Below are 21,262 nucleotides of genomic sequence, written 5' to 3'. Positions count from 1 at the left end.
GAGGAGAAGGAAGGCTCTCCCGTGGTGGGTGAGTGTGGGGGAGATTACGACACATGACACAGGTTGGCTTAAGCAGTGGCCTCCAAATCACATCATCGTTTGTTGGCCTAGGCTTGCTCAGGTGCTGCCCTCTCTTCAGGATGCAAAAGGATGGAGTGAGATGACTTTTGCATTGCTTTTATTAGCTCTGAACTTGATATGTTCCCATCTTTATTGAGCTGTGGTTGACAATAAATGTGTAAGATACTTAACGTGTACATTGTGAAGGTTTGATATATGCTTACTTTGTGAAAGGATTTCCACCATTGCATTAACACACTCATTGCCTCACGTATTTACCTTTTATTTTGTGAGAACATGAAGTTCTGCTCTCAGCACATTTTAACTATACAATATAGTGTTATCACGGTAGTCACCACGTTTTACATTAGATGCTCAGACCTTATTTATCTTATAGCTGAAAGTTTGTACCTTTTACCAACCTCTCCCTATTTTCCCACCTCCCAGTCCCTGGCAATCACTTTCTACTCTCTGTTTCTATGAGTTAGACTTTTTTTTTTTTCATCCCATATATAAGTGACAATATGCAGTATTTTTTTTTCTTTCTCTGACTGACTTTACTTACTACCATAATGCCATTCATGTTGCAAATTACAAGATTTTCTTTTTTTTTTTTTTTTTTTTTATTTTAATTAAATCTTTATTGTTCAGATTATTACATTTGTTCCTCTTTTTTTTCCCCCCATAACTCCCCTCCTCCCAGTTCCCGCCCCACCCTCCGCCCTCACTCCCCACCCACTGTCCTCATCCATAGGTGCACGATTTTTGTCCAGTCTCTTCCCGCATCTCCCACACCCCTTTCCCCCCCAGGAATAGTCAGTCCATTCCCTTTCTATGTCCCTGATTCTATTATAATCAACAGTTCATTCTGTTCATCAGATTATTTATTCACTTGATTCTTAGATTCACTTGTTGATAGATGCATATTTGTTGTTCATAATTTGTATCTTTACCTTTTTCTTCCTCTTCCCCTTCTTAAAGGATACCTTTCAGCATTTCATATAATCCTGGTTTGGTGGTGATGAACTCCTTTAGCTTTTCCTTATCTGTGAAGCTCTTTATCTGACCTTCAATTCTGAATGATAGCTTTGCTGGATAAAGTAATCTTGGTTGTAGGTTCTTGGTATTCATCACTTTGAATATTTCTTGCCACTCCCTTCTGGCCTGCAAAGTTTCTGTTGAGAAATCAGCTGACAGTCGTATGGGTATTCCCTTGTAGGTAACTGAGTTTCTTTCTCTTGCTGTTTTTAAGATTCTCTCTTTATCTTTTGCTCTTGGCATTTTAATTATGATGTGTCTTGGTGTGGTCCTCTTTGGATTCCTTTTGTTTGGGGTTCTCCGCGCTTCTTGGACCTGTAAGTCCATTTCTTTCACCAGGTGGGGGAAGTTTTCTGTCATTATTTCTTCAAATAGGTTTTCAATATCTTGCTCTCTCTCATCTTCTGGCACCCCTATAATTCTGATGTTGGTACGCTTGAAGCTGTCCCAGAGGCTCCTTACACTATCCTCGCATTTTTGGATTCTTTTTTCATTTTGCTTTTCCGGTTGGGTGTTTTTTGCTTCCTCGCATTTCAAATCATTGACTTGATTCTTGCGCTCCTCTGGTCTGCTGTCGGGAGTCTGTATAATATTCGTTATTTCAGTCCGTGTATGCTTAATTTCTAGTTGGTTCCCCAATATAAGATCGAGGGTCTTATTAGTTTTCTTGTAGATCTCATTAAGTTTATCGACGGCTTCTAAACAGTTCTTGAGAGACCTTAAAAGTGTGGTTCTGAACTCTATATCTTCCATTGACAATTTTGTCCTGTTTCTTTGTCTCCGCATTTTGTTATGCTTCCTTGGTGCACCCCCTAGTGGTCTTTGTTCACAGTCTTATAGTTAAATCTTGATTGTTGTAGCTAATTCCAGGGAGGGTTTGACCTCCAGGCCAAGTGGCTATGAGAATCAGCTGTGTCAGCAGTGAGAGAACTTCTGTCCTCTAGGGAGGTGCTAATCTGGCGTTTGCCTGAGGCTATCCGGCAAATGCCTGTGTGCAGGGCTTGGGCGGGGCGGGTCGCACAGGATCAACAGGGTGGGCCGGAGAGAGCAGTTATGGCGGCTCTCAGTCCTGTCCCCAGGGGCTCTGCCTCTCTGAGTCCCAGCACCCGCTGCAAAGCTCGGAGAGAAAGCTGCACTCGCTCTGACCGAAGCCAGACAGTCCCGCTTCTCCCGTTTGAGTCAGGGTCCCTAAAGACTCGCCTGTATCTGGAGCTCAGAGTCTGCGACTCCCTCCCGATTGAAAACGCCAACCGCGCCCTCCGCCGCCAGCCCGCTCCGCGCACTCCGCACCTCAGAATTTGACTTCAGCACTGCGCCTCCTCTGAGTGTCCGCATGCGTTTCTCTTTCCTCCTAGTTGTAGGACTTCCACTCAGGCAGCGTTCCTGTGGTTCTGGGTGATGTCCCTTCCGTTTTTTGGTTTCACTTTTGAAGTAGTTGTTCAAAGCAGCAAACTCCGGCGTTAACCTATGCCGCCATCTTGGTTCTCCAAGATTTTCTTCTTTTTAAAGAGTGAAGAATATTCCATTATATACATTAATATACATATAGGTACATTATATACACATATATATATGGTATATAGATATGAATAGATAAAGATGTATATTTATGTATATAAGTATATATATATAAAAGATGTGGTATATTTATATATAAGTATATATATATAAATCTCTATCTGTAATAATAAAATCATAATATGCTAATTAGACCAGACGTCCTTCTGGACAACCTTCCGGATGAAGCTGGGGCTGCGAGGGCCGAGGCAGCCACTGTAGTTGCCTCAGGCTGAGGCAAGCCACTGCAGCTGCAAGGGCTGAGCCCCTTGCACGAATTTCGTGCATTGGGCCTCTAGTATACATATAAAGATGTAGTCTATATATTCATCCATTGGTGGACACTTAGATTTTTTCCATATCTTGGCTATTGTGAATAGTGCTGCTATGAACATGGGAGTTCATTTATCTCTTTGGAATAATGATTTATTTCCTTTGGATATGCACCCAGAAGTGAGATTGCCAGCTCGTATAGCTCTATACTTTAAAGAGAAGGAGTTAACCGAACACACTGAGGACGAAGTGGAAGTTGTCCGTGGGGTGGTAGTGGTCAGAAGACAGTGGTTCAGTGAGGAGAGCTGCAACTCAGGGCTCCGAGCTCTGGCTTTGCCTTTGCGTTCCCGGTCAGGTACAACCCTCTTCGGTTTGTGGAGAGGAAAGGTAACTAAAAATGATTTTATGATGCTTTAAAAATAAATATATTTTAGCTCATGATCAATTTCTGTCTGCAGGAGGAAGGTCAGCAAAGCCATCAAGTGGTCTTGGTGGTAGTTTTCTCCACAAGCCAGTGACCCCATTGCTTTTTCTCTATCAAACCTCCTTCTCAGCTTCTCTTTAATAAGAGTCCCTGGCCTGTCAGTCTTTCCCCTCCCGCTCTATTGACATATTTACATGTAACATAGGTAAGTTTATGGTGTACAGTGTACAGTGTGATTCGATACATGTATGTACTGCACAGTGATTAGCACAATAAGGTTAGTTAACTTCCATCTTTTCCCGTAATTACCTTTTGTTTTGGGTACCGATAACATTTAAGATCCACTCTCTTCATACTTTTCAAGTATATAATACAGTACTGATAATTATAGTCACCATGTTAAATTAGACCCCAGTTCTTATTCACCTTATTGCTGAGAGTTTGTGCCTTTGCCTGGTCCATCTTTACAATCACTGGCCTCACACTCAATCAGCTACTTCTGTCTTCAACCCATCCCCAAATGAGCTCGTTTAGCAAAATTTGCCACTGGTTAAAGCTCTCTGCTGACTCCACCCCTCCACCCATGTCTGCACCCAGGCAGCTGAATGTGCCAACCATCTTCACTGCCTCACTTTACATTTATGCTGTCATCTCTTAGGGGGGCCCCGAGGGCTGCCTGGTAGTCCGACCACATATTCCTAGAGAATCTACTCACGCATTTTTCAAGATGACTATTTCATACTTTTCTCGTCTCGCCTCAAATCACCAACATTTCTCTTTCCCTTTCCAGCTGTTTTATTTGACTGAGAAAAATACAAGCGATATGAGGGCCACTTTCACACACTCCCCTCACCAGACCTGCCCAGCTGCCCGCTGTGCCGCTGCGGTGGAGGAGGCACCTGGAGCAGCTGTGCACTGGCCCCCATCCCCTCGCAGTAGCAGCAAAGCGGCCGCCAGCCTTATGGACGGGCCACTGTGTGCCGGGCTTAGTTGTAAATACCTTGTATATCAACTATCGCCATCCTTACATCCAGCCCTGTGGGGTCAGAATCCGTTTTACAGCGAGGCAGCTGAGGCACCAACATTCAGTCACCTTTCAGAATGACACAGGAAGTGTGCGTGGCGCCGAGTTCACGTGTGTGACCGCCCTCTCTCTGATGCCTCACCCCTCAGGACATTCCTGTCTCTTCTGTCTCCTGCACCATCAGCCCTCTCTCTACCAGATCTTCCCATCAGCTTACATTAACATTCTAAGAGCTCTTATCTTAAGCACCGACCCTTGACCTTGTATACCTCTTCAGCGGCCCCTTCCTATCCCTCTCCTTTTCAAATTTCTTGTAAGAGTTATATTTGCTGTATCTACTAACTTTTTTCTAATATCCTTTTCAAATCCAGTCCTCCTTTTGTCCCTACGATTGCACGGAAACAGCTTTTGTCAAGGTCACGAATGACCTCCACAAGGTCAAAGGCAGAGGTACTGTCAAAGCCAGATGGACATTCTCAGGGTCTTACTCGGCCTCTCAGCTGTTTTATTCATTTGGCTTCCCTCACACCACTCTGTCTTGGTTTTCCTCCCGCACAGCAGTCACTTCTCTGTCTCCTTTGCTGGATCGCCCTCTGCTGGCCAAGTCCTAAATGTTCGATAATCCAATGACCCCATTTTTCTCTATCAACTTCCCTGCCTCCCAACACTCATTCTCTTGGTGATCTCAGCCAGTCTTAAGGCTTTAAATATTACTTATTAATAGATGACTCCTAGATTTTTATCTCTAGCTTTGATCTTTCCTGGGCTTCCAATACTTCCACTTGGAGGTCGTAGGCATAGCCATCACTGTCTCAAATAAAATTCTTTTTAAAAAAACTATGTTTTTATTGATTCCAGAGAGGAAGGGGGAGGGAGAGAGAGATAGAAACATCAATGATGAGAAAGAATCAGCTGCCTCCTGCACATCTCATACCCATGCCAAGCCTACAACTGATGCCCTGACTGGGAATCAAACTGGCAATGGAACCGCGACCGCCTGGTACATTGGTCAATGCTTAACCACTGAGCCACACTGGCTGGGTGCCGGGAGCCGGTCCATGCTTGCTATTTCAAGGGACCTGGCATATATGGCATACTGTTTTTAATATGTTTGCTCACCTTCTTGGCACTATGTGTTTTAACCAAGGTCTCTGAGAAAGGTTGTTTCCCCAGGTAGGGATTTTCCCCTGAAGTTAGGGAGGGAATAAAACCTCTTAACTAAGTGCCAGGTGGGTAATTAATCACTTTAACTACGAACAATCATGCTTAAGCTACATAATCTTTACTCCCTGGAATGGAGATAAGAAACGCCCTAACCTTTGAAATAGAGATTGATAGGATTGGAATCAACTGGTATAAATACAGATGTAAGAAGACAGAACTTAGAACTCAGAACTTAGAACACAGAACTTAGAACCCAGAACTTAGAACACAGAACTGAGAAGACAGAACCAGGAGAAGACAGAACCTACACTCAGAACCTAGACACAGAACCTACACAGAATCTAGAAATAGAACCTAGCGAGAGAACATGGCAAAAGATCCTGGACTGAACCTGACTACAGAAATTGGCAAGAGAACCTGACTAGAACCTGGTGACCGAACCTGGTTGGATAACCTGGACAGAACCTGGCTGGAGAACCTAGCGAGGGAACATGGCTATAGAACCTGGCTAGAGGAACCTGGCTATGATGATCACCCAAAGGCTGCCTCCATGTCATTCCTTCTTCGCCGACTCCATCCACACCTTTGGGGACCCCTGGACCTGCTGGGGTTGGACCCCGGCAGCTGGGCTCAAATAAAATTCTTGATTTTGCTCTTTATCCTTTAGTCCCTATTTTTGGTAAAGTGGGATCTTCCTGCCACATTCCACATTGTCATCATCAGCAGGGCTCTACCTTCAAATTACATCCCAGATCAGACCACCTCTCCCCACATCCAGGACTACACCCTTGTCCAGAGCACCATCCTCTACCCCCAGGTTTTGGAATAGCCTCCTAATGGATTTCCTGCTTTGTCTCTTGCTCTGACATAGCCTGTTCTCCACTTTGCAGCCAGAGTCATTCATTATAAACACATGTCAGACCTGGCCCCTGCCTCCCCCGCCCGCCTCATTTCCTAGATTCTCTCTGTCCCTCCCTGTCCCCCACCCCAGCCCAGTCTTAGCCATTCTCTGGATACAAGCACACATCTGCCTCAAGACTTTTGCCCTTGCTGTTCCCTCTGCTTCCTGCGGCTGGGGATGCGCTTCCTAAATTGACCTAAATTAAACAAGAGAATTCATTATTTTGGTATGATTTCTGTTTAGACTTTCCCTTATCAGAAAAGCTTTCCCTGATCTCCCATCAAAACTAGAGCACCTGGCCTTTTCTATCTTTCTGCCAGTTTCAGTCGGGGTGTAATTTATGTCCTCTATCTGTCTGTTTGCGGTATGTCCCTTCGGGCGTCAGGTCGGCTCCACGAAGGCAGAGACATTCTTGCTGTATGCCTAGTGCCTGGAACTAGGTGCTTGACAAATATGTGTTGAATTTTTGAGACAGTGGCAGCCCTGTTTTCTCTATAACTGTTACAAGAAATTTGAAAAGGAGAGGGACACTGGGGGGGCCATGGAAGGGAGATACGAGGTCAAGGGTAGGTGCTTAAGATAGGATCTGTTAGAATTTGCTTGTAGGTTGATGGGGAACGTCTGGTTGAAGTGCGGGAGGGAGACTGATGGTGCAGGAGAGAGAGGAGATAGCTGCTGGAGGAATGTCCTGAGGGGTAAGGCATCAGAGAGAGAGAGAGCGGTTATAGGATAGGAATGAAAAATATTAGATGCAAAGTTTTTTAAAAGTAAAAAACCCAAACCAAACCAAACCAAACCCTGTAAATGATGGATGAGAAGGGATCTATGTGGGGAAAACTGCCTGGAAGCAGCAGAGAGTCTCGGCATTCCTCGGTGGCTCCAGGGGTCCATCCACGGTGAGCGTGGGGCCCACAGTATTCCTAGAACATTGAAGTTGGTGAAACAAAATGAAATGGAGATCTTCTGTCCCCTAAACCTACCCCATTTGAAGCACTGAAAATGACAAACGTGACTGTAACTCTTGTGATGATAGTAGCGAAAATGATTTTCAACCATGTTGCTTTTCTGAGTGTCCTTAATCAATATCCCATCTCCCAATTCCTTCTGGGTTGGACTGGAACGTTGAGGTAATTGTTTCCATTTCGTGGGTCACTCCTCCGTACAGAGAACAGTTTCAGGAGTGGATGTAGGTACCTCTCACTTACCATGATTGTGAGTTCTGCTCACTGATGCAGAAGGAGGATGAAAAGACAATTGTGCCAAAATAATGAATTCTCTTGTTTAGTATCTATAATAATAAAAGCATAATATGCTAATTAGACCGGACAGCCAGACGATCTTCTGGAGGAAGCTGGGGCTGTGAGGGCCAAGGCAGCCACCGCAGCTGCGAGGGCCAAGCTCCTTGCACAAATTTTGTGCATCGGGCCTCTAGTTATCAGATATAAAGGAATTGGGACGCTCCTTTTAAATTCTGTTAGCATTTTAGTGTGCTTTCCGAAGGATAAATCTTTAATGACCTCCAGAAAACAGGAAGAGGTTGTTTCCTACCCTAGTAAATATAAATATAACTAATAAAAATTCATGTTACCTGAACTTTGACGACAAATAAACATGATGCATAATAATTATCTGACAAAACTGTGATTTAAGAAGTTTAAAATGTAGGTGAATGATGGGCACACATCAGTAGATGAGTGGATAGAAAAACTGTGGTACTTTTATACAATGGCATACCACTCAGTTGTAAAGAAAAGGGAAATCTTACCTTTTGCAACAGCATGGATGGATCTGGAGAGTATTATGCTAAGTGAAATAAACCAGTCAGAGAAAGACAAATACCATATGATTTCACTTATATGTGGAATCTAATAAACAAAATATACTAACGAAAAAAATAGAAAGAGACTCATAGATACAGAGAACAGATGGACAGTTGTCAGAGAGGAGGTGAGTTGGGGGGCTGAGTGAAAATGAAGAGATTAAACCAAAAACACACAAAAAACATCATAAACACAGACAACAGTATGGTAATTACCAGAGGGAAAGAGGGGTAGGGGGTGTAAAAGAGGGTAATGGGGGGATTAGTGATGATAGAAGAGGACTTGACTTGGGGTGGTGAACACACAGTACAATATACAGATGATGCATTATAGAATTAAATGCTTGAAATCTACACAGTGTTAGTAAAAATGTTACACCAATAAATTTAATAGAACAATTTTAAAAAAAGATGGGCACAAAATTCCACAAAACTCACATTGCTCAGCTTGGCTATACGGTTTGTGTTCACAGGCCAAGCAGGCTTATTTTGTAGCGTTTGGGTCATTGAAAAGATTCATTCGCAGTCACTTTGTCATTAATTTCTCTTTGTCCAGAGGGAGAAGAAGATGAGGATGAAGAGGATGAGGAGGAGGAGGATGAAGAAGAGGAAGACGAGGAGGAAGATGAAGAGGATAAAGATGCAGACTCCCTGGATGAGAGCTTGGGTGGTGACACTGAGCTGCGTGGGTTCACTCTCCCTGGCGTCACCTCCCAGGAGCCTGACTTAGAGCAGGAGAGCAGGGATCTTCTGGAGGGAGTCACCTACCAGGTGCCAGATGCCCTCGAGTGGGAGCAGCAGAATCAGGGCCTGGGTAAGAGCCCGGGGTGTTTCCCTTTCCCTGCTCCCTCCCCTCCTTTTACTTTTCTAAGGTGACATTGATTAGGGAGCAGAGTGAACTTTCTGTTTACGTTGATGGGCGGTTCATTTGGGGGAAAGTGGTAGGTTTTTTTCTTCAACATGTTTATATTTAATGCTCTTAAATCACCAGGCTCCACACAGTCTCCACCTGCTCACTGAGAGCATGGTTCCCTGATCTTTGGAAGGAATTCCATCTTTCCTTCCCAGCTGGAGGACAGCTCTGGGCTTTGGGAGGACTTCCCAATGGGGAGGAAGTGTGTGTAACCAGCACACTTAACAAGCAGTGTGAATGGTCTGGAGTCAGAGAGCGAAGTAGTCAGTCACCCTTTGTCCTTGTAGAATATACTCCCGAGGTGAAATTCGAGTCCAGTGACTTTTCTGTTCACTCTTGTGGTGGTGTTCCATTGTCAGACACAGTATCATTTTAGCAGTCAGTGTCTGAACCAACAACCCCTTGCTTACTCTCTCTTGTGTGTGGCTGTGGCCGCATTTTATGTGAGAGACCCTGTGGGTGCAGGCTGACCCCCACTTGGCACTCCCTTCCCTGTCAGCAGGGAAGCTCTGCTGTCTGTCTTCTCTTGTTTTTGTTTGTTTGTTTTTGTTTTTGGAAGAGACACTACTAAGGTTTGGGTGACTCCTTGAGGCCTCACTCTCTTGACCTGAGGCAAAGAGACTTCTCCAAAGAAATTCCCTTTGTCCTAGCAGCCCGTTCCATTGACCGTCTTCAGTGTAGCAGGGGTTAGGTTTAAGAGTCATATAACTACTTTTGGGGGATTTCATTGAAAAAGTGGATGTTGGTCAGGGATGTTACTCTGGATATCATACTAGTGTGTCTTGATGCCTGGCTGAAACTTCTAATTTAGAATCCTATTACTTCTTATTTCTTAAAGATTGTTCTTCTCACCTCCCATGAAAACTCTCTGTTAGATCAGTGGTGAGAAAGGGTGAGTGCATTCAAATGAGTATGGAATGGGAAAGCCCCAGTGTCTGTTTATCACAAGATTGGGCAGCTTAAAATAAGCTCTCTCTTTTTTTTAAAAGCTCAAACTGGAATTGGTAAAACCTTTAAAGGTTTGTAATCTCAGAAGCAATCCTTTTCATAATCGCTAGAACTAAAGAAACATGCACGAGGATATTTAAAGTCATCTTTTCGCCTTTATAGAAGTCTGTGATGAGCCGTCTTTTAGATTTGGCTGATTACTTTTTCTAACAAACCTAACTGAGCACCTGCTGTGTTCCTGGAACTTTGCATGGCATTTGGAACACAGAGAAAAACAAGGCCGTGCCTTTTCTTGATGAGAGCAGAGCCATCTCATAAAGGTTTCAGTGCAGGGAGGGTTTCTATAGGAAAAGCAGGTTATAAGAGGGCAGAGCAGAAATGTAGAAGGGGATTATTTATATTAGCTGCGAGTGAGCAGAGCTGTCACTTGCAGGATGAGTAGATAAGGGAGAGCGTGCAGGGGAAGGAGGCCAACGAAAGAGTATGCACAAAGGCATTGGAGGGTTGAGAGAGCATGGTGCATACACACGGGTTGACAAAGACATTTGTTTTATTTCAGACTTTTTCATATTATAATAAGTTACTGTTTTCCTAAATGTGTCTTACCTTTTGCTGTCACTTCTTTTCCTGACAAATTCATTTTGTCCATGTAGTACTGTTTCTAGGATCCGAAACAAGGGACAAACCTTTCAAGCTGTTTTTTTCCCTGTTGTGGGAAGACGGTTTGAGTAGTGTCTGGAACTGAAATTTTACCAGCTCATTAACTTTTCCTTGGAGTGTCAGGAGTATCTCCTCATAACTCAAAACCAGCAAAAACTTCTGGATCAATATTAATTGATACAGTATCCTAAATTCTCTCAGATTAGATGAAATAAAGGAAAACCTCCCTCCCTACTTGTGGTGAATTTTGTGGTAGGCTCCCCGAAGATGTCTGTGTCCTAGTCCTTGGACTCTGTGACTATGTCACCTTACCTGGCAAAAAGAACTATACTGACGTGATTAAATTAAGGGCCTTGAGATGGGGATGTTATCCGGGATGATCTGGGTGGGCCCAGTATATCGTAAGTGTCCTTACAAGGGGGAGGTAGGAGGGTCAGAGTCAGAGAAGGAGATGTGATGACAGGAAGAGGTCCGAGTGATGTGGCCAGGAACCAAGGAATGCTGGCTGCCTCCAGAAGCTGGAAAAGGCAAGGGATGGATTCTTCCCTTGAGCCTCCAGCAGGAACACAACCCTGCTGACACCTTGATTGCAGCCTCTCAAGACTTATTTCAGGTTTTGACCTGCAGAACTATAAGGTAATGAATTTGTTGTCTTGAGCCACTAAGTTTGTGGTAATTTGTTTCAGTAGAAATTAGAAACTGATAGAGATTCAGTGAGTATTTCATAAGCAGCATCATTTTAGAAAGTAGAGTTGCATGACAGCTGTGGTCAGAATGTGAACATAGTAAAATTCAGTAGTTTTTCCTTAATGAATCATTAAAAATGCAAGCATCGAGACCCTTTAGAAAGTAAACCTATTTAGTATAATAACACTTTAATTGGCCATCATCTTCATTCCTATTTTTAAGTGTTTTTTAAATAGATTTTCATATTTTATTTTACAATATGAATGATATTCTAAAGCAAGTGCTAAAACCCACATAAACGTTGAAAAATGAACAGATTGAAGTGGGTATCTGGCATTGGCTAAAAAAAAATGCAAAGTCTTTGAGTAGATTATAGTCTAATTTCCTGAGAAAAGTGGAAAACTTGAATGACTTTCTAAGGTGATGCAGTAGATCCATGGCTTCAAATACTCACTGTCACAGACATTTTGCCTCTAAAGCTTTGGAAAGAGAGAGCTCAGTTTTTGATTGTGGAATGAACTGTCTCATAAAGATAGAATCAGGAGAGAAAGTTCCATGTTGTAGGTGAGGTGGATGGGTTGATTGGTAACATGCTAGTATCTTACAGGAAGCTCTTTATTCACATGTGCAGAATTAATTTCTTTTCTGATCTAATAAGTTCATTTTTAAATGTATTGATGAGAGCCTGTACAAAGAGCAGATGCTTGACTGACACTACTTCTTATCCTGTTATATGATAATCACACAATTATCCTTTCTTTTTAGAGAGAGAGAAAGAAGAAAGGAGAGGGAGAGGAAGGGAGGGAGGGAGAGAGTGAGAGAGAGAGAGAGTGAGAGAGAGAAACATGGATCTGTTGCCTTCAGTATGCACCCTGACCAAGGATTGAACCTGCACCTGGGGATGTGCCCGGACCAGGAATCGAACCTGAGACACTTCGGTGCAGACCTTATAGAAACTGAGCTCTTGATTGGGAGAAAATCACACTCTTGCCACTAAAACGTGTCAGCTCTTTTCTTTTCTTCTCCTTGACCTCCTTCTTCTTATTCTTTTAAACCACTATGTAGCTAAGACTGAACACTTAAATAGAGTGCAACATGGGCTGTGCCAGGAAAAAAAAAGAAAAAGGGGAAAAAAAAGACAAAAAAGATGCTCAGCAAAAAGATAGTGGGAAGTGTGAGATTTCAAAGAACTCTTCATTGCAACAAATGCCATTTTGATGTATAACATATTAAGCTATGGATTAAAAGGTTGCCAGGGAAGCTGCCGGGCTAACGTAATTGAATGTGAGTATAGAGGAGAGTGGGGAATGAAACCTTAATCCAGTGTAACCAGCACAAAGCGGGTGGTAGATTGGCCAAAGCCTCCAGACCAGTGGTTCTCAGTCTTGGTGGCGCATCGGAGAGCTATAAAAATGCTGATGCCTGGGTTCTACCTAGAGGACCGCTGTCCTGGACCGAATCCACTGGCTGTTCCCGTGGGGTGAGGCAGCTTCTGTTAATGCAGAGGGGTGGAGAAAAAGAATTTTAAGAAGTGTGTATATCTTCTATGAATGGAATCTCTATTAGCAAAGATTTACACTGCTTTTCATGATCTACGGTATATTGGATTAGTGTGCCTTACATTTATTTTTTAGCTTTTTTTTTTTTTCAGTCACACAGAGATAAAATTTAAATTCAATATTCATGCTTTGGTTTTCCCAGAAAGCCCACAGTCACATTACTCACTCCTAAATCTGGTCATGGAGGTTGGTACCAAGACTCTTGCATCTGGGATGACTGAGCATCTCCTGGGATAAGTGGGCATCTTGCTAATTACTTGGGTGGGGTTCCTTCCCCTCCTGAGGTGGTCCCAGGGTTTCTGGTTTTGAGAGTGATACCATGCACTCTTTCTTTGGAAAGAACTGAATTATTTTTTCCTAGATGGGAAGAGCAGAAGACTTGGGTGCAGACATCCTTTTTCATACAGGCAAGACCCTCTGGTACCAGAGTTTAAAGTAGAGGTTGTGGTCCCTGCCTCTCCCTGCCTCATGAGGATGAGTGCATAAGGGAAATTAGGTCTGCGGAGGAGGATGCTTTCCAAGTCCAGGATATTATCTCCTCACAGATCTTTCCATTTGAGCTGTTGCTGCTTGCAGATTAGTAGTAGTTGGGGACTTCTAGGGGAGAAAAATCTGTCCATATGCCTGTGGTGAATACTTTTGTCCTGTTATTTTGTCGTTATTTTTGTCAGAAGCCTTAAATCCTCTTTATAGCATGAGGTAGGCTATAAATAGGTTCCATACATAAAAATGAATAGACTTCCTTCCTGCTGCCCATTTCCAACTGTGCTCGCAGGTGTGCCCTGAGGACCACAAATACAGAAATTTATATGAACCAAAAATCAAAACGAGAGCTGGCCATGCCTAAAGAAATTCAGGTGCTGGACTAAAAACACTTTAATGTACTCTGTTTCTTTCTTTCTTTTTTTTGCTTAATCCCTTCACCTTTTTCACTAAGACCTCCCAACCCCCCTCCCCTCTGACAGCTGTCAGCCCACTCTCTATCCATGAATCTGTCCTTATTTTTCTTGTTAGTTCATTTTGTTCATTAGATTCCACATATAAGTGAGATCATATGGTGCTTGTCTTTCTCTGACTGACTTCTTTCACTTAGCATAATACTCTCCAAGGCCATCCATGCTGTCACAAAAGGTAAGATTTCCTTATTTTTTATGGCCTTGTAGATCACAGCTTTTTTACCCACTCATCTACTGACTGGCACGTGGGCTGTTTCCAGATCTTGCCTATCATTATAATAAAAGGCTAATATGCAAATGGTCATGATGCTGTGACTCTGTGACATCTTAAGGACCCATCAGCAGGGACCTGAGGCTGCGTGGCGCTGGGCTGGGGCCAGGGACCTGATGTCACGCCTCCTGCCCCAGTGCCGGGGGACCTGAGGCTGCGCCCCCTGCCCCGGCACCGGGGCCATGGGACCTGAGGCTGCTCCCCCCGCCCCGGCACCGGGGCCATGGGACCTGAGGCTGCTCCCCCCGCCCCGGCACCGGGGCCATGGGGCCTGAGGCTGCGCCCCCCGCCCCGGCACCGGGGCTGGGGGACCTGAGGCCATGCCCCTCTGAGGCCGCGTCCCCCGCCCTAGCGCGGGGATGTAAGGCTGCGTCCCCCTGAGGCTGCATCCCTCACCCGTCGGGGCTTGGCGGGGGTGGGGCCAGTCGGGTCTTGGTGTCGTCCAATGGGGGTGGGGACGGCCAGACACTTCTATTATAGAGAAAGGGAAAATAGCAATATTAAAATATGTCCTCTATTTAATTTCCTTTTAATGTGCACGGATTTCGTGCACCGGACCACTTGTCTATATAATAAAAGCCTAAGTGACCGTTATGGCAGAATGACCAGAATGACCAGTCACTATGATGCGCACTGCCCACTAGATGGCAGACGCTCAACACAGGAGCTGCCCCCCTGGTGGTCAGTGCATTCCCACAGGGGGAATGCCACTCAGCCAGAAGCCAGGCTCACAGGTGGTGAGCGCAGCGGCGGTGGCAGGAGCCTCTCTTGCCTCCGTGATAGCGCTAAGGAGCAGCGAGCCAAGTGGTAAGGAGCAGTGAGCAGGTGGGCGGTAAGGAGCAAGGGGTCCTGGACTGTGAGAGGTTGCAGGCTGGGCTTAGGGACCCCACCCCCTCCAGAGCACGAATTTCATGCACCGGGCCTCTAGTTATAAATAATGCTGCAGTGAACATAAGGGTGCATATGTTCTTTTGAATTAGTGTTTCAGGTTTCTTCTGTTTTTGCCTTTCATTTTGATGTTCATGACATCGCTGATGAACAGTTCTGTATATTGGCTACAGTCACACTTTCGTGTGACTTTCCTTTAACATAGGAAATGTTAGCTGTTTGGAAAGAGGAAAGGATTGATGGCATGGAGAATTTTGCGGGTTGTGCTAAATTGTATTAAAGGCTGACACATACTTATTTTCCACAGCTCTTTGTTGGACTTTTGTATCAAAATTCTCAGGCAGACAGAACTGAAGCTTCAGAAATTCATTAATTTCAAGAGTCATAGGAAGAATTCAAGTCATATCCTCCCTCCCTCCCTCCCTCTCCCCTACCTCCATACATATACACACACACCATCTACTTTTGCCCAAGTCAGCTGTAGAACACTGCAAATTTCCTTTTTCTTTTTGTCAGGTTTTTTTTGAGAAAATGAGAGAGAAGTCAACTTGTAAGTCTTAAACGCTAATGAGGGAAATCCATAAAATAGTAGAGAGTGTGTCTACAGCATAGTGGCAGCCACACTTTTGTATGTCCAGAGCATACAGCCAACTCCCTTCTGCACAAAGCCTCCTTGGGCTGTTCCTGTGTTGAGGGAGGGAAATCAGCCTTGGATATTAAAATAAAACTCTGCACCAGCTGGGTCCCCCCAGTACTGAAGCAGTGGCTTCTGTGTGATTGAAAAGAACTGCTAACCTCTCCAGCTGGCCCCAGGACGCCAAAGGATTTAAAATTCTAAGGACAGGTAGTGAAAAGCAAAAATACAATGCAGCAAAAGTGAAGGAGGGATTAAATGTTAAAACAAGGAATCAGAGAGTTAGGTCAGGTAACTGGGATTGTACAATTCTTGGATAGGAAGCATTTCTTAAAAATGTATTTGTTTCTTTTATACACATACCCCTGATTAATTGGTGGCTTAATAGAGACGAGGCCTTTGGTAGATTTTATTAAAGAATAAAACAGCCACAGCATCACTTAGAGGCAAGTGAGAAGTTTATTCATTCTGATTCTTTCTGCCACTGGTTCATTGCTTCCCCCAATCAGAGAATTGTATCTCACTTTTGGCTGAAGCAAAATTATAACTATATTATAGCATTTTAAATGCTTTAGCGTCTTGGTTTGAAAAATATTTTCTCTTTCATGTCTTCAATGCCATGTAGCAGATCCTAGATATTGGGTCCTTGTATTAAAGATTCCCTAAAAAGAAACTTGAACTTGTTGATCAGGAACATCCTTATGGAAACCTAAACCCAAATATCTCAGCTCCAAGTGATTCATTTTTATTTCTTTTAATGATCTGTATGAGATAATGGACCTAATGCTTTTCAGAAGCTGGCGCCCTTATCGGTATTTTCTTAATTAGGTTATGTTGAATTAGGGAGTTGGAAAAAAAAATCTCATTTCTTTCACTAGGAATGAATTTCTTATGTGAAAATTCAGCAGTCACTTTTCCTTTGGAGAGCTAGAAAAGGAGTCTTGGAACTAAGCCAGGAAATAATCTCTTTGTCAGCTACAGTTAATAAAAACATTAATAAGGAACATTACATCTGAGGAGGGTGCTGTGAACCAATTTCTTTGTAATCAGAATGCACTCGTAGGCTCAGCTGGGAGATTATTATCATGTGAAAACATCTAGCAGGTTCTCTGAGAGTTAAACCGGAAGAAATGCTGTGAGAACTGGGAAATTTTTCATAAAGGAAGAAACTAAAATTGCCCTCTTTGAAAATAAAGATGATGTGAAAAAGCTTCTAATTATGTTAAAACAAAACTGAGAAAGTAGTGTCCTTACCTTTTGATTTGAAAGTAGACGATGCTAAATTCAGGTTACTTAATTTGGAAGGCAGCTATGCTCACCACTATACCACCAACGCTCAGGTTACTTAATTTGCTTACTTAATTAAGTGTTTGAAACTGTTAAGAATCTGGAACATATGGAGTCTCCCAAATTTTATTTGTCTTTCTTAATCTGGATCAAAGAAAGAACGCAGTAAACTTTTGCATTTCAGAAACGAGCGTAATTAAGTGACTGTTCCCTTTCTCCAACTGAGACCATAGAAGAAGAATGCTAAAGCCTCAATGCTAAGCTGAGTGAGCAAGTGAAGTTGCAGTCAGCCAGGGAACGTGATCATTTCATTTGAGCATTTGAGAATTAATAGCCACAGGGTTCTGCTTTTCGAGCTCAGAACGTCCCACTTTTCTGTTGGACAGAAAGATTCTTTCACGGAACCTGCCACCAAATAATAGATAATATGGTCAACAAGGGGTCCCGGCTTCAATTCATGTGAAGCATCTTCAAAATAAACGTGACAAACATACCCATCCTCAAGACCCAGGGAAGGCATTTAAAACGGAGGAGTGCTCACAGCTCAGGGGGTTTCATTTACACCTCCCGTCTCTAAGTTTTCCTGCGGGGTCGAAATCTTTCTGAAAAGATGGGATTTGAATTTCAAGCTGCTTCTCTTGAAAGGAGACAGCAACTGTTTGGAACAGGATGGGTTTGATGGCTCCTTGGGGGCAAATACCCCCAGTAATGTTGGTGACTTCCAGCTGCCTCAAGTGTGATGTGAAGTCAGCCGTAGGCACCGGGTGAACTCCCACCTGCTTTGTGTATCACAGGCCCGATAAACTATTGCACGTCCGGCAGGACCAAGGCCTCGGCTTCCGAGCCTGCTGTGTGGAAGCAGATGGGTGGTGGAGGTCGAGCTCTCAGAGTGAAGTGGAGGTTGTTGCCAGGTAGGCCTTGCTATTTAAGGCTGAGCCCTAGAAACCACAGAGAGATATAAAGGCAACTCATGTACTTAACCCATTGATCAGAAGGAGGTGGGGGCACACCCTGGGAAAATCATGATGCAGGGAAGTTTGTCTTCAGTGGAATCTTTCCTTCCTCCTTCTCCCTGGTCACCATCCTCATCATCCTCACTTTGCCCTCTTCCTTGGAGCATAAGTGGCACCCACCCTGGTTTCCAAGTAGGCTTTAGTCTTCTTTTAATCCCTCTCCCTCTATCAGTACACTCTTTCTTAAAGACCTTGGTTTAAAGGTTTCTTGAGGCACCAGAAATAACTCATAGTTGCGAAAAGATAAATTTTCAAAGAAAATAGCATCATGATTCTCAGATACAAAATGAATGTGTGTCAGAGATGTTTAAACACTCACTAATTAATAGAGGAACCAGGCAGATGCCACCACTAGTTCAAAAGAGAGATCAAAGGATCACACATTTCCCTGGAGTCAAGGCCTGTTCAAGGGAATTTACAAATGGATTCAGGACTCACTTTTTTCAAGGGTGAAGGCTCTCCTTCCACTGGGCAGTCAGTTTGCTTGTCTAGAGAAGAATCTACAATGTTATCTACAATGTAAAGGGTTGTAAAATAGTCTAAAGGTGGTACAGAGACCTGATAGAATCAGGTAGTTATAGCACACCATTAAAAGGATATCCAATCATCAAATTCTTATCCCAAAGTTTAAATGTTTTCTTATACATTAATGTAAGAAAACCTAGGAACCCTAATTTGTTTGAACGCATTTATATTGTGAAAGAATATTTGTTTACTAAAAGAACCAAGTGGATAAGTGGACTGTGTTTGTCAGGGAAGGTCAGTTGCTGTAACAAACAACTCCAGTGTCAGAGGCTTAACACAGTCGACTTATACTTGCCTTCCTCTTAGTTCCTACTGTCACTCAGTTACACTTCCTCCAAGTGTTTCTACCATCTTCATGGGCCTAAGCCAGTGGTTGGCAAACCGCGGCTCGTGAGCCACATGCGGCTCTTTGGCCCCTTGAGTGTGGCTCTTCCACAAAATACCACGTGCGGGTGTGCATGTATAGTGCGACTGAAACTTTGTGGCCCATCCACAGAAGTCGGTTTTCGGAAAGGAGATAGACGAAACAAGTATACAAGACGAATGTGGATGGGAGAGTTGGAAGGCGTCGACCTCAGCGAACGAACCTCAATCAGATTGAGGACGTTTTTAGCAAAGGCCAGCTTAGGAGTACCCTAATTAAGTTAATAACAATGTACCTACCTATATAGTTTAGGTTTAAAAAATTTGGCTCTCAAAAGAAATTTCAATCGTTGTACTGTTGATATTTGGCTCTGTTGACTAATGAGTTTGCCAACCACTGGCCTAAGCAACTTCACCGGATCCTCTGCATCCAGCCAGAAGGCAGGGGAAACAGAGAACTTAGGGAAGGCTGCTCGGAGCTCCTCAGCCTGGAATGGACTCATTTTCCTTGAACTCAGATTCCATTGGTGAGAACTAGTCACAAGACCCCACCTGGGTGGAGGTGGGACAGGTGGTGGTAAATTCAGCTTAGCTGCAACAAAACCAGCTTGGAGAGCACTTTGCATTTCAGGGGTCTGCTTCCAGGGGTGCACTTACCTTAAGAAGGCAAGTCCCAGAAAAACGGTTTGCTGCTTATAAATCACTGCTAGATCATTAGTGAGGAGCAGAACACAGTGTCTGCTCTCCGGGAGCATGAGTCATGGGGAGAAAAAAAATCTATAATGTGAGTCAGGATGTGTCAGATGCTGTGGAAAAAAAACAAAGCTCTGAAAGTACCAAAGGTGAAATAATAATTACAACCAAGGGGAACTATGGAAAGCATTGGAGACAACACGCAGGATGGCAGTGGAGAGCCGAATCTGGAATCAGGAAATCCAAGCCTTTGCTTTACCACCACTGACCCTGGGTGAACTTTTATCTTCTCTGAGCCTCAGTTTTCCTAACTGTAAACAGGGCGTAATAACTCTTAGTTCACAGGGTTGTTGTAACATTGCATGAGCACATATATATGTACAAAGTGAAGCAGAAGCTCATTTCTATGAGACCTTAAAGGTTAGGTTGATTTCACCAGGCGGAGAAGGGCGCAGGGCCTGGTACAAATGGCCCCTAGAGTCTGTTCCTTTCCTCAGTATGTCCTTAGGGAGCTTTGTTCACACATTGGGAGTTCCCAGTAAGACTGTATTTGAGAAAAGGGAATCCACTGCCACAATTCAATTTGAAAATTCAGATGTCCTTGAGAGCATAATAGTTGAACTATTTAAAAATCTGACATGGATTTCTAGCAGCCTTTGTTGATTCATTCTTTTCAACATGACCCAGCAATTGTCTGCATAACATACAATTAGCCGTTAGGTTTAACCAGTGTAGTGGGAGATTTAAAGTGATCGCCTTAGATACAGCATACATAATTGACTAGAGTGTTTTACTTTTCAGAAATTACTTCTTCAAGCTATTGATGAGGTTTCTGTGTCTTTTCTACATTTTTGCCTTTAAAGTCCCCCCCCCATTAATGATTTATTTTAATGTTCAGAACATGAAGGATGATTATAGAATTCTGTTAAGAAAGAAAACATTTATAACATGGATACCTTCAGGATAATTAGTATAAAGGCAGTAGCCTTAAGCTATGAACTTGAATATTGAATGTTTTGTTGTACTTGGTAGCCTTGTAGCAAGTTAATATTCAACTTCTTTGCATGAATGTCGTAATAATTGTATACAGATGAACACAATCCTTTGGAAAAGGTGCTTCTTGAAGATTAACATGGATAGGAATCCTCTGGAAAGTCTGATAAAATGTGGGTTCTAACCAGTAGGTCTGGGATGGGGCATTTGCAGCAATTGGACAAAGTTTGCAGGAGGTGCTGATGCTACCAGTCTGTGGACCACACTGTGGGGGGCAAGGGGCCAGTGGACACACTTTTTATCTCAGAAATTGAGGAAACCTCACTTGTGAGATTAAAGGGTCCAAAAGGTAGTTTTTAAAAAGAAAATTTTAGTGTCTGCTTTTATTAAAGCTGCAGTTGGTTGGCCCTCCCAATCCTCCATTAAAGACAGAATTCGTTAGACCCTAGACTAGCTAGTTTTGGTCCTGTTAAACACTTTTTATTTATGTTACTAGAGGCCCGGTGCATGAAATTTGTGCACGAGGGTGGGGGTGTTGTCCCCTGAGCCTGGCCTGCGCCCTCTTGCAGTCTAGAAGCCCTTGGGGGATTCTGGCTGCTGGCTTAGGCCTGC

At 43.5% G+C, this 21,262-nt stretch overlaps 1 protein-coding gene across 2 annotated transcripts in view; it reads left to right on the top strand.

Annotated features, from left to right (window-relative positions):
* The window catches only part of ARMH4 (armadillo like helical domain containing 4), a 111,640-nt gene that overhangs the window by 35,801 nt on the left and 54,577 nt on the right, over positions 1 to 21,262 (top strand). The window contains exon 5 of one of the 2 annotated variants that reach the window (XM_036308573.1): positions 8,817 to 9,074. The exons of the other annotated variant lie outside the window; for it this stretch is intronic. Within the exon in view, the coding sequence (XP_036164466.1) occupies positions 8,817 to 9,074 (258 nt within the window). The remainder of the gene's footprint in view (positions 1 to 8,816; positions 9,075 to 21,262) is intronic. 2 annotated transcript variants of the gene reach the window in all.

Source organism: Myotis myotis, unplaced genomic scaffold (assembly GCF_014108235.1).
Source record: "Myotis myotis isolate mMyoMyo1 unplaced genomic scaffold, mMyoMyo1.p scaffold_m19_p_1, whole genome shotgun sequence".
NCBI classification, from domain to species: domain Eukaryota; kingdom Metazoa; phylum Chordata; class Mammalia; order Chiroptera; family Vespertilionidae; genus Myotis; species Myotis myotis.
The sequence above is the reverse complement of the archived record's forward strand: the minus strand, read 5'-3'. Positions and strand labels throughout refer to the sequence as shown.